This window comes from Alternaria incomplexa, assembly GCF_024043165.1.
Source record: "Alternaria incomplexa strain BMP 0042 chromosome Unknown scaffold_19, whole genome shotgun sequence".
Taxonomy (NCBI): domain Eukaryota; kingdom Fungi; phylum Ascomycota; class Dothideomycetes; order Pleosporales; family Pleosporaceae; genus Alternaria; species Alternaria incomplexa.
Window position 1 is genome coordinate 341,803 of NW_026249868.1, and position 12,186 is coordinate 353,988.

At 55.3% G+C, this 12,186-nt stretch overlaps 3 protein-coding genes across 3 annotated transcripts; all 3 read left to right on the plus strand.

Moving 5' to 3' along the window:
* Positions 1-1,009: 1,009 nt before the first annotated feature.
* On the plus strand, positions 1,010-3,078 carry J4E90_010141 (uncharacterized protein; the record flags this gene model as incomplete). Its single annotated transcript, XM_051439656.1, has 2 exons — positions 1,010-1,861; positions 1,921-3,078. 2 exons carry the CDS (start codon positions 1,010-1,012, stop codon positions 3,076-3,078), a joined length of 2,010 nt encoding a protein of 669 aa, XP_051286565.1.
* Positions 3,079-4,239: 1,161 nt separating this feature from the next.
* J4E90_010142 (uncharacterized protein) lies at positions 4,240-6,400 on the plus strand (the record flags this gene model as incomplete). The annotated part of the gene is made up of 3 exons (XM_051439657.1): positions 4,240-4,879; positions 4,939-5,758; positions 5,827-6,400. The coding sequence occupies 3 exons, from the start codon at positions 4,240-4,242 to the stop codon at positions 6,398-6,400; spliced, it is 2,034 nt and encodes a 677-aa protein (XP_051286566.1).
* A 550-nt stretch (positions 6,401-6,950) lies between these two features.
* J4E90_010143 (uncharacterized protein) lies at positions 6,951-9,454 on the plus strand (the record flags this gene model as incomplete). Its single annotated transcript, XM_051439658.1, has 3 exons — positions 6,951-7,071; positions 7,122-7,884; positions 7,945-9,454. 3 exons carry the CDS (start codon positions 6,951-6,953, stop codon positions 9,452-9,454), a joined length of 2,394 nt encoding a protein of 797 aa, XP_051286567.1.
* Between the last annotated feature and the right edge of the window lie 2,732 nt (positions 9,455-12,186).

Consider the following 12,186-nt stretch of genomic DNA (forward strand, 5'->3'; position numbering starts at 1 on the left):
CCATTGGGCGCATAGCTGCCGCCGAGTTGTCCCATGTTTCGACCTCAAAGACAGGCACACCAGATGGGACGAAAGCTGGGGACTTGCTCAGCTGCTATGCACTCTTCGTCCTTTTGCGTGACTGAGGGACTGAGGTGGGCTGTTTCGTGTAGTAGTGTATATACTAGTTACCAATGGAGGCGCAATCGCATATGTGCAGCGGGGAGGATGCGCTGTACTGTTTAAACCGTTTTGATAGTATAAATTTACATGGCAGATTCTGGAAGTGTATGTAAAGGCGACCGCTATTTGGTTTGAGGCGTATTCGGAAAGTACGTCGTGACCTGGAGTGGTCATTAGTCGGTGTCTCTATTGTTCGCTTGCGAACATCTCCCATCTGCAACCCACCCTCCACACCATTCTCCTCCGTCCCACACCACCTCTTCTCTGTAAGCCTCAACCCTTTCCATCAAGCCTGTGGCCCGTCTGAGATCGCACTCTGGCGCTCAGATAGAGTCAATCCTGCCCTGCGCATTCCGGTCGCTAACCTGACGTGCGCAGCCAGCGGCGGTACACTCACGCAACCGGATCGAAGCATCCACAGCCCATCCAGCGCTCTAGACATATCTGTTGGTAAGTACATCTCTCCATAGGCCTTTGCGACCGGCTTGGGCCCGACAGGTGACTGCGACGCCGCCCCCTGGGGGTTCCGCGCTGTCGTCACCTTCTCCCTGTAGTCCGCAACTGGCCAGCGGTGACGAGCCCCCAACCGCCTCCAGCCCAGCACAGGCTGCGCAGAACAACGCGAGAAGCACTCGGAAGGCCATCAAACCTCATCAGCGACCATCTGCTAACATGTCACCTCCCAGACTCGACGCCCGTTTATCCTTCCCCGACCGCCGTCCGTCCAAGCCCTTGCGACACCGGCAGGATCGGTGCGCCGCCCAACCACACACACATACACAAGCTCGTTTTAGAGGCTTTGGAATACACTCTCAACATCAGAGACATTGGCATGCAAGTTTCCAACATGCTTGCGGAACCTCGGCCTGCGGGCGCACAACGCTGCCCTGAGGTGGAAGAGCTCCTAGCGGGCCGACACCACGACGCCATGCAGATGGAGTCTGGCTACGACATGCTGCCCCAGAGAGAAGACTCTGGCATCATGGACGTCTACCCGAGCACCGAAACCGGCTCGGCGCACGACTCCCTGTCGCCCTCCAAGCAGACGCCCAAGAAGCACGTCAGCTTCGAGCTGCTGCTCCCCCAGTCGCCAGCACACAAGGCCCGGCTACCCATGCGGGTCGACATATACCCGCACGACACCACAGACTCCATCATCACAACAGTCAAGAACTTCTACGGTCTGTATGAGCGTCGAGGCGTCATCTTCGAGGACCGCCACGGCAACACGCTGATTGCGCGCTTCGAGAACTTTGAACATGGCATGACCGTCTACGTCCGAGTCTCCCCAGAGACTCTTGATGCAGACGACTTCTCTCCTGATCCGCGCCAGCAGACCATCTCGCCCCGTCGCGCTCGACCCCACCTCGATGAAGCCTTCCAGATGCTACCGCCGATCCAGCATCACCAAGGCTCGAGAGCGGGGTCCCGCCATGCGCGCCAGAGCCACTCCCCACATCGTGGTCGGAGGAGCGCGTCTATTAACAAGCGCATGCGCCCGTCTATAAAGAGTCGCGGCAACAGCTCGCACGGAAGCTTCGCTGACGCCAATGGCGACGGCTACAGCGACAGCGACGACGAGCATGGCTCTGTCAGCAGCTCGCGACGCTCAAGGAAAGAGCCATTGGCGAGCGCTGAGATTAGCGTTGACAACATTGTCGAGGGTGGCCGCCGAAAGCGTGCCAAATTCGACAGCTCGGTAAGTACCTACAGTGGGCATGTATCGTGCATTAGTCTGACACTCGTTCCTTTCATTAGGAGCTGCCTCTGTTCGTACCGCCTCAAGTTCCCATGAATGCTTCACAGTCGTCCGTATCCCCCCAGCGACGTATCAGCGGAAATACTGCTGGCTCGCCATACTCTGCCAACCAGCAGACGTTCTCATACTCGCATCCGCTGCCCTCCCCACAGAGCTACGGTCAGGGCGACAGTTCATATCTCCAAGGACTAGTCACACCATACTCTGCGGCTAGTAGCCAGGCTCAGGGATACAAGTCTCGCGCGCGTGGCTCAGCTCAGCACTCCCACTACCGCTACTCCGGCAGCGGTGGAGTCCTTCCTACCCCTGACACCACTCTTGCGAGTATCAGCGTCATCTCTGATGAAGATGTCGCTCGTCAGCTCATGCGCTTGGGTGATGCCTCCAACTTCTCCGGCCACGGTCGCACGTCTACCTCTACGCTCGATGATGCCTTTAGCGGAAAGGCTGCGGCATCCTCAAGTGACGAGAGCGCAGATGGTAGCGACGACGAGAGTGAGCTCCCCCCTCTCCCGTACAACATGGCTCGTGCAATGAACGACCACACCCGTGTCTACGACGAAGCCGAGAGCAGTGGCGAGGACTATGAGGACGACCGAGATGGCTCCTTCAAGGGTGCCAGTGATGAGATGATTGCCGATGAACACAACCACCGCGTGCACGCCGGTATCATCAAGGCTCGCTCCGTATCGAGCAAGTCTGGCAAGTCCGGCAAGCCCCGTGCCACCTCAAAGAGCAAGTCCAAGGTCAACGGCACCACCAAGGCCCCAATGTCACCGTCTTCCCTTCCCTCTCAGTCGCGCAAGGCTTCCAACGCATCGCTGAACTTCCAGCATCAGCTCGGCGTCGATGAGGAGGATCTCTCGAGTAAGCCACGCTGCCAGCGCTGCCGCAAGAGCAAGAAGGGCTGTGACCGTCAGCGACCATGCCAGCGCTGCAAAGACGCCGGCATCGGTGCCGACGGATGTGTCAGCGAAGACGAAGGCAACGGCAGGAAAGGTCGCTATGGACGCCACATGGGGGTCTCGGTCAAGAAGAACTCAGTCTCCTCGGCGACCTCCATGGCGCCTCCCCCAATGCACGACTACCACATGCCGATGCAAGACGCTTACTCCATGAGCACAGCGCTGGACAAGAGCAAGAAGCGCAAGAGGTAGCGGTTACACATCGTCAACTCGCATCATGCGTCTCGCTACAAGGTAGTCTTCACCACACTTTACTCACACTCTTCTCTGGCGTTTTGAATAGCGATCCCTCGCATTGCATTATTGGGTGGTATCTTCAGCGACTGCCCGTCCTCTCCTTTCAACAAGAGTAAAAGTGTCTTTTCGCACGCTATTCTTATCGTTGCGCAGCGATGCGTGAGCACAAGTTGAAATTGCTATGGTGTTCCCGGTTAGAGTTGGGTGGGACTGGTCAGCGATATGGGCGGCACAGGCTGGGTAGAGATTTTGGGCGGATTGGGAATGGAGTGTAGGGGTTGTCTATGTGCTTGTTTTGGCGACTCCATATGTTCTACTTACGACTTGTTTGATACAATAGCGATTTTGTGTGCAATAGTCAACAAAGAAATCCTAAAATCAGACGGTCGCTGCATGTGGTGATACAGCCGTGAAATAAATGACTACCCCATACGATCAGGTAAAATACCCAGGATTTAACGACTTCGTACCAACAACAGACGTCAAGGTATTCATGCACCCAGAAGGATCGTCGTCAAGGCCACTTATGTCATCTGCATGTACCTGTACGGCACGACCCTATGCACCGGTGAGGATTTGGTAACGGGCACCCGGGGTACACAGCATAAGCGCAGGCTCTGAAACGTCATGCGAACCTCGTGCCACGACAGATGACAGTCGCGGCGACCAAAGCACGTTGATGTCATTCAATAGTCTGGGAAGGCCATGAGCTATCTACCACTAAGCCAGCACCAGAGTGTCAGCCTTGAGGATCGGTCCGGGCTATTTTGAGACGAGAGGGAAAGCTTAAGTCGGCAGGACGGGATAAAAAGGTGGGGTTGCAGCTTCGGGACTAGCGCGAACTGACAGCCAGCCCCGGAGGCTGTGCATCGTTTCTGCCTGCAATTATCCCTTGCGGTCAGGCGTGCCTCTTGTTGGGCGGACAAGCCTCGTCTCGTCATACTTACAGCTTACACGTCCCTTCACTCACTCTGCCCACTCACTCTGTAGCCTCTTGCTCACCATGCAATGAGAGATTGCACGTCGACGGACACCACCAATTGCTGCTCCTGTTGACTCCACTGAGCACCAGCCACACCTAAAACACAGACCGTAGATCACCCGAACGCGACCGTGATGGCTGAAGGGTCGATCAAGTCGAGGATTGCCGCGCTCAACCTCGAGGAGGTGCACACTCCTACACCGGGCGCCAAGCCGACCTACTCCTACGATGCTTCGACTGCAAAGAAGAAGCCACCGCCGCCGCCGCCCAGCGCGCGCCCTCCCGCCTACTCGCGCCAGACAGTCAACAACCCGCCAGTCCTGAGCAATGCGCCCACCTCCGCGCGACAACTCGGCAACCAGCCCATAGTAGTGAACGAATCCGAAAAACCAAAAGTTTCGCCCGCGCTGCCTCCTCGTCCACCTCCGCGCAATGCCAGCACGCCTCGCCAAACACCAACACTGCCTCCGCGTAAGGCATCCGAATCAAGCGTGCGAAGGCGCGAGTCAAACGAGTCAATTTCCACAATCGCGTCGGGCATATCAACGCTCTCGTTGGGTTCAGTGAAGACGAATGGCTCAGGATATAGCAATGGAAGTACAGGCACGGTGTACCAAGTCAGGGCTCCGATCTATGACCCGTCAAAGCTGCCACCGCTGCCAGCGAAGAAAGCACCCGAGGACCCTAAACAGAGCAAGGCGACGCTGAATGCTATGAAGAGCAAGAGGGATTATGTGTCTCCTCGGGAACTGCCCCCTCAGCTCAAGACTCCCAGTAAGTAGACTAACGTCGGAAGCACACATCGAGAGCACTGCTAACATGATGCTGTGCAGACCTACCGGCAAGACCCTCCCTACCTCCTAGACAGTCCATCGTTCGCGAGCGATCACCTCAGCCTGTGCCAGCGCTGCCACAGAGGCAATCCTCAAACGACACCTCTCGAACAAACAAACTGATCGCACCACCGCCACCGCGACGATCAGCGTTGGACATGGGCTTCAACAACAAGGCCGCTACACCTCCACCTGTGCCTTCAACTCGCCCACCAGCAGTCACATCCGATTCAGCCCCGGCTCTTGGTACACCACCACCTGTTCCCATGTCGTCCAGACCGAACCTCAGCGCCCTCATGGCTTCCAAGCCGAAACCAGGTGCTGCTCCATCAAGTTGCCTGAAGTGTCGGGACTTCTCAGGTCCAGACAATCACGCTGCGCAGTTCCCTCGTACCCAACTTCCCAACTCAGACGTGGGCTGGCTTGCTCATCAACTATGCTCACAGTTTCCCTCACCTACAGACAAGGCTCGAGCGATCTTCACTTGGCTTCATCACAACGTCGACTACGATACTCACTCGTTCTTCAACAACACGGTTATGCCTACTACACCCGAAAAGACAATTGCATCAGGTCTGGCAGTATGCGAAGGTTATGCCGGTCTGTTCGCTGCTCTGGCTCTGAAAGCTGGGTTGGAAGCTATGGTATGTTCCGGTGCGTGCAAGGGCTACGGCCACGCACCTTTGGAGCCTGGTCAACCTACACCACCTTATGAATCGACACATGCCTGGAACGCTGTCAAGATCGATAACGGAGAATGGAAGCTCATTGATCCCTGTTGGGGAGCTGGACACTTAGGGTGTCGTAATAAGGGCGAAGGGTAAGCTTTTCGAGATGATACTTCTTTAGCAGTTCACCACCCGTCGGACAAGGGCTAACATGCACTAGATACGTACGAGCCTTCGCTCCGCAGCATTTCATCATGGACAACAACGAATTCGGACTGAAGCACTACCCCGGAGAAGCCTCTCACCAGTTCCGCACCGACGGACGCATCATGTCATACGAAGAGTTCATGCGGCATGACGAGGGCGGGCGCCTCTTTCTCTGCGGCAATGGCATGAAGCTCCACGGCTTCGGCGAGCAGACCTTTGAACCATCACAAGCCAAGATCAAAGTAAACGACCCCTACGCACCAGCAGTGGTCCGGTTCCAAATGTCATTCATCTGCCCGCACTGGGATCCCCAGATCAACGGAAAGGGTCCGCCCTACATTATGCTCCTAAGCGTTGCCGGCAGGGACGGCCGGAATCCAGACTACAAGCCGTTGAATACCGACGGGCGCACTTGGTGGCTCGACTTCCCGCGCATGGACCTCGGTGCGCCGGGCCAGAAGATCTCGATTGTGGCCGTGACAGAATTTAATAAGAAGGACGCACGTGGGTTGAGCCTGGCTACTTGGAACAACAAGAGGGCGTACTCGTGTATGTTTGGCCCAGTGGCCACATGGGAGCTTGTTTGATGCGGGGCTGAGAATGTCGCGTTTATCAGTCGAGGCGCACGCGACTTGCGCCTCGTGGTTGATGGACCGCGATGACATGGAACGATTGTATGGATACCCTGGACTTTTTGATTTGCTTTTAGGTGATGAGGCGGGCTTAGTTAGATGAATACGCGTAATGAACATGAGTTATTCTTCTTTCTGCTTCCTTTTTGTGTGTACGTCATTCAAGGGAAAGCTGCGCGCGTGCCTGTCTGTGTACTATGACAGAGAGTAGATAAACCAGAAGTCTAGGTTGCTCTTACACATTGCAAAAGATCCTGCATCTCAAGCTCTTGTAGTCTATACCCCCTATTATCTTTTGTTTGTTTTCTTCCATGTGCAGGATACCTTGGCGCAACTTGTAACCGGGTGTCCCTTTTATGCTGAGCATGTGAAGACGGCCGTTGAGGCTAGACTGTGGCTGACCACTGCGTTAGCGCGAAAGCACGACCCGCGAAATAGTTAGGTTGGGGTTACAACGGACTCGGGATCACCGCTCCACCTCCAACACGTCCGATCTACCGCAAACATGGCGAGCGCTTTCGTCGGATTGTCGGTCGCGGTCACGCTGCAATCTCCCCCAGGTGCTGTCGTCGTGGGCGTGGTCAGCGCCGTGGACCAGCAGACAGCTACACTCGTTCTCCAAGATGGTACACCGCAGCCAGAATTCATGAATATGGGCATACGCTGACGTCTGCAGTCTTCTTCCCCAACTCCGGTCACCGTGTCGCTTCCTACACGGTAGAGGGACAAATGATTGCAGACATCAAGGTCAATCCGTCGGCGCCCGCTCCTCCCCAACCTCTCCCCACGCGATCAGGCCCGCAGGCATACTCACACTCGCAGTACCCTCCGAACCATGCCCCTCGCCAGTCGCAGCATATGGGCCAACAAGTTCCGCATCTTGTTAGCCAGCCGTCCGGGATCCCGCCTGCAGGCGCACCTGCCTACCAGAATGCTCGTCATGCGCCACGCCAGACCGCTCCTCAGCCAGCTCAAGCTGCGCCATTTGTCGACCCCGCGATTCTCAGCATGGGAAAGCGCACTTCTACCGCCCCTATCTTGGGTGGTCCCGTTTCCGCAACCCCTCAGGAAGCTCCTGCGACGCCTATAAAGCCCGTGGCTGCTGCGAGCGCGGCGGCTGTACCGAAGAACACGTCCTCGTTTGCAGGCCATGCGAAGCAACACAACGCCCGAAAGCCGAGTGCTGCGACTTTGGAAGGTCCGTTCTCGTCACTGGATATTGCGGATGCTGAGGAGGCGGACAGTGAGGCGCGGACAGCACAGGTGAATGCGCGAAGGGCAAGCATCACCAAGACGAGGACTGGCAAGCCTATGGATGACCCCAGCCCGCAGAAGAACGACGACAATGGCAAGAAGACTCGAAGAGGGGGCAAGTCTCGTAAGAAGGAACTTGCCGCTCAAGAGAGGAAGAACGGTGACGTTGAGGCGGTCAAGAAAGGGTATGTGGGATTCTGAATTACATGTCCTTTGTCGCATGTCCGGGAGCTAACATATACTAGCAAAGGCAATGGTTGGAGAAACACTCCCATGCTACAAGCCGCCGAACAGCCGCAGACGCGGACTCCCGGAGTCATCGGCGGTAGAGTCGGTCTCGCAGCGGCGAACGCGTCGAATCGCAAAACGAAACGGCAACAGGCGCTCGAAGCTACGAACGGCTGGGCTACAGAAGACGCGACCGACATCCAGGACATGCCTGAGTTCGACTTCCAGAGTAACCTCTCCAAGTTTGACAAGCGTACCGTGTTCAATCAGATAAGGAATGAGGACACCACTGCAGACGAGGACCGCCTGGTCAGCTTCAATCGCTTGGCAAGACCTGGTACACACGGCGGAAAGAACCTCCATCCTACGGAAAACGTGTTGGATCGGAAGCTGAAAAGCACGACCAACACAAGCTCTGAGGAGGAAGAGGAAGACTTTGGCAGCGGACGTAACTCTAGACGAGCAATGTCCAGGGCTTCAGTCAAGATGGCACCAACACGGCAAGGCAGCGTACAAGCCGACATGGATATGATGGGTTCGGGCGTGTTGCCGCGCACTAACCGTTCGTTCATCAACCGCCCCTACACGTCCTCACATGCTACCGGTAGCCCCAGGCCAGGGCGGGTTGCTTCACCACCAGAGTCACCTCTCGAGTCTAGCGCTAAGGGCTGCTTACGACTGGTGTCTAACAACCGCAAGTGCTTCGCCATTACTCCTGGCGCCATGCTGGCCGTAGAGGAAACTGCGGAAGTAGACTTCGGCCTCAACGAGGACATCATGGCAGAGAACTCAGGACGAGGTATCGCAGAAGTTGCTCTGACCGCTATAAATCCCGGAGGCATGCGTCTTTCGCGCGCCAATCCAAACGCCAACCCCGTTATTGTAGTCCTCGCAGGCAACCACCGCGGAGGCGCACGCGCAGTAGCAGCAGCACGGCACCTCGCCCAACGCGGGCCAAAAGTTATGGTCGCCCTCCTCGGCTTCGAACGCAACGCAGACTGGGACAAGGACATACGCCGCCAAGTCGAGCTCTTCCGCAAATTCGGCGGCACCGTCCGCTCCTGGAATGCTACAGAAGAAGCCCTAAAGCGTCTTCAAGCACCACCGGAACTTATTATTGATGCTCTGCTCGGCCGCCACAAAGAATTTGAAGCCCTTGGCGACCAAGACCAACGCGTAGTTCTGAACATCGTAGGCTGGGCCAACAAATCGCGCGCCGCCTGCCTTGCTGTCGAAACACCATCCGGCGTCGGCGGTTCGACAGGCGAAGTCTCCATCCTAGAGGGCGAGCCCCTCGAAGTCCGCGCGAAGTACATTGTCTGTCTCGGTGCGCCACGGACTGGTCTTGTTAAAGCGCTGCAAAATGGCTCCGGACGCGATCCGCAGTGGCTTATCTGGATCGTGGATATCGGTGTTAATCGCCCTTGGCGTAACGCTGGTATCAGTGGTGGGAAGGGGATCAAGTTTGGTGAGCAATGGGTTGTGCAGGCTGTTTTCGAGGAGCCTGGTGGTATACCGGGGGCTTAGGATACCGAGGTATTACCAGCTGAAGAAGAAAAAGACGACCGAGCAGAGCGAGACCCAGCAGAGCGAGAGCGAAGACGGAAGCATTACTTTGCGACGCAAACCAAAAAACTTATGGGGAAACAGTGGAGGAGTGGGTTTGACTGAGTGTGGCGCGAGATGGAATGGGCTGTTTTTGCATTGCGTGGGCGTTTGATTGAATGGGCGGGGCTTTGGATGCTCTATTCCTTTGCTTTTGGGTCGGGGATAGGATGAATTAACGGATTATGGGTTGGGATGGGATGGGGATACCAAAAGCTAGATATCGTTGAGTAGGGAATGACCGAGAGGCAGTGGTGTGCGTGGTCAGCATGCCCCGGTAATACATTACTTTGAAGAATAGCGTTTCTCATGTTTTTTTGAAATTTCGAAGCACAGAGGTCTACATTGTCATTCAATTGTACAAAACCGCTGCTCCTAGTCCTTTGTCCACTGCAGAGACCCTATCCCAGCCAAAGATCCAACACCACTAAATATTCCACGTCACTTCCAGACCCAACGCCGTAACAAACCCAACAACCCTTCCTACCAGATCCTGCACAACCTCCTCCGGATCCCCATCAAGGTTATGATGAGCACCCGGTACCACACCACCAGTTATACTGTTTACTAATCCACCTCCTTCCCGTATTATCCTTGTCCAGCGCTCAAGTAGAGCCGCCCGATCGATACTTGCGGGCACATACGGGTCCTCAGCCCCTAGTAAAAACATTACCGTTGTGGTGTCTGGTATCCTGCCAAACGTGTTCCTGAAGTGTTCGTCGGAAAGGTCGCTCGAAAAGTAATCATCGTCACCACCCTTTGCAAGTAGGGAGTATGCGCGATATGCGTTAAGAGGGCCGCCCATGTCCTTGATCACAGGATTACTCTCCGGCGACAAGACTTCCTCTCCCTTCCCCTTATCCACCATTTTTCTAGCCATCGCAATCGCATCGTCAAGCTGCTTTCTTCTCTCTCCCTCTTTGTAGTAATCTTCCCATGCCTCCCTATCACTAACACCACCCTGCAGTATTATGCCATCCACTTTCTCCCTCGCCTCATTTCCTTTCCCCAGCAAATATTCCATGATATCTTGACACCCCGTTGAATGTCCCATGAGCACAATTTTCTTCCCCGGCCGCCTTGCCTTAAAATATGCCACGCATTCCCCTAATTCCTTTGCGTCGCGCGCGAGGCTTCCGGTGCCCCAGCCGCTGTAGGAGGAGGTGAGGAGGACTTCGGCGAGAGACCAGGTTGGTGAAAGGGAGGACGCGATGAGCGAGGGGTAGGGAACGGTGAGGAGACCATCTGTTAGGCCGCCTATCCAGAGGATGGTGTGTGGTTGTGGGGAGGAAGGGGAGGAAGGGGAGGCGTGCTCGAACGCGATGAGGCCTTTGGTGTATTTATGGGCGGTGCCTGGGTGCGCCATCTTCGCGATGTGTTTCTGTTGCAGAAGATAGGACGCGGTGAGTGGAGTCGCAAGGTGATGTTTCTGAAGCTGCCGGACGCGACGTTGGAATTTGGAGATGAGATGACTGGCGTGAGGACGCGATGGCCTGGCGCTGAAGCTCGACGCGACGGGTTGGTGGGGGTGTAGATCAGAATCTTATCAGATGGTGGGGTAGCTTCGAAGCGTCTACGCCGATAATACTCCGCGAGCCCCGATCTTGGCAGGCCATGCATGTAGCTCTTGCTTTTCCACTCTCTCATCGTGGTATTTGATCCTTTGTGACTTTCAATTGCCGCTTTCGAAGATGCGCTCTCCATGTCGGATCGTCTTCGTTTGTCAATTTGCCCAAGTTACGTATAATATCTATCTTCAGTCCGGTTTCCGCTGCTGCTGCTCCTGGCTTGTGAGGCGAAAAACACAAGGATTTGACGTATTTGATTTGTACCATTGTTTTACAATGCTCGCAATGTACGCGATGGGTTTTGTGCCGCTTTTCTGCTTTGAAGGCTCTGGTCTCGGCATCGACAAGCCGGTTCATGGTGCTTTCCTCAGAGGTATGTATGTGAAGACACGCCGTAAAATCGAGTGTTTGTAGGACCGCACGCGCTTCTGTGTGTAAATCCGAGCCTTTTGCCTTCGAAAAGCCCATGGTCATGTCACTTCTCATGATATAGTCTCCAGACGTCTGATCGTATGTGACGTCACAAATGGTGAGGTAGATGTGGCTTTTCTTCAACTCTGTTTCGCAAGTATAGCACTGGAGATCAAGGTACATGGCCTTTCTACCCCTAAGAGATACAGCTCTTTCTACCTCAGCTCTCAAGTAGTCCAAAGAGTAAGACCTGTGCGAGCACAGCTCGAGTGTAGAGGAGCATTTGCGTTCCTGCCGTGGGCGACAGAGCATTTTCCCGATGAAGCGCGTATCTTTATGGACATCTGCACAATAGACGCACCAGATGCCCGGTCGTTTGTGGGCTTCTCTGTAGAAGTCGTCTCTCAGAAGCCGAAGATAGACGTCGATCTTGGTATCGCCGACTTTATCTTCTGGAACAGTGATGGATGGGAAATTTTCGATGAACTTGGCGCCTGACAGCGCAAAGCAAATCTTCTCGGTGTGATCCAAGTACCCCCGGATATGGGCTAGGACATCGTAAGGAAGGGCGTATAGTGGACTTCTCTTTGCATTGATTTTGTAACGTTCCTCAGCGCACGAAATGGACAGCTGAGACATGATTGCTGAGGGAGGCAAGTAGTGACTGTACGTGTG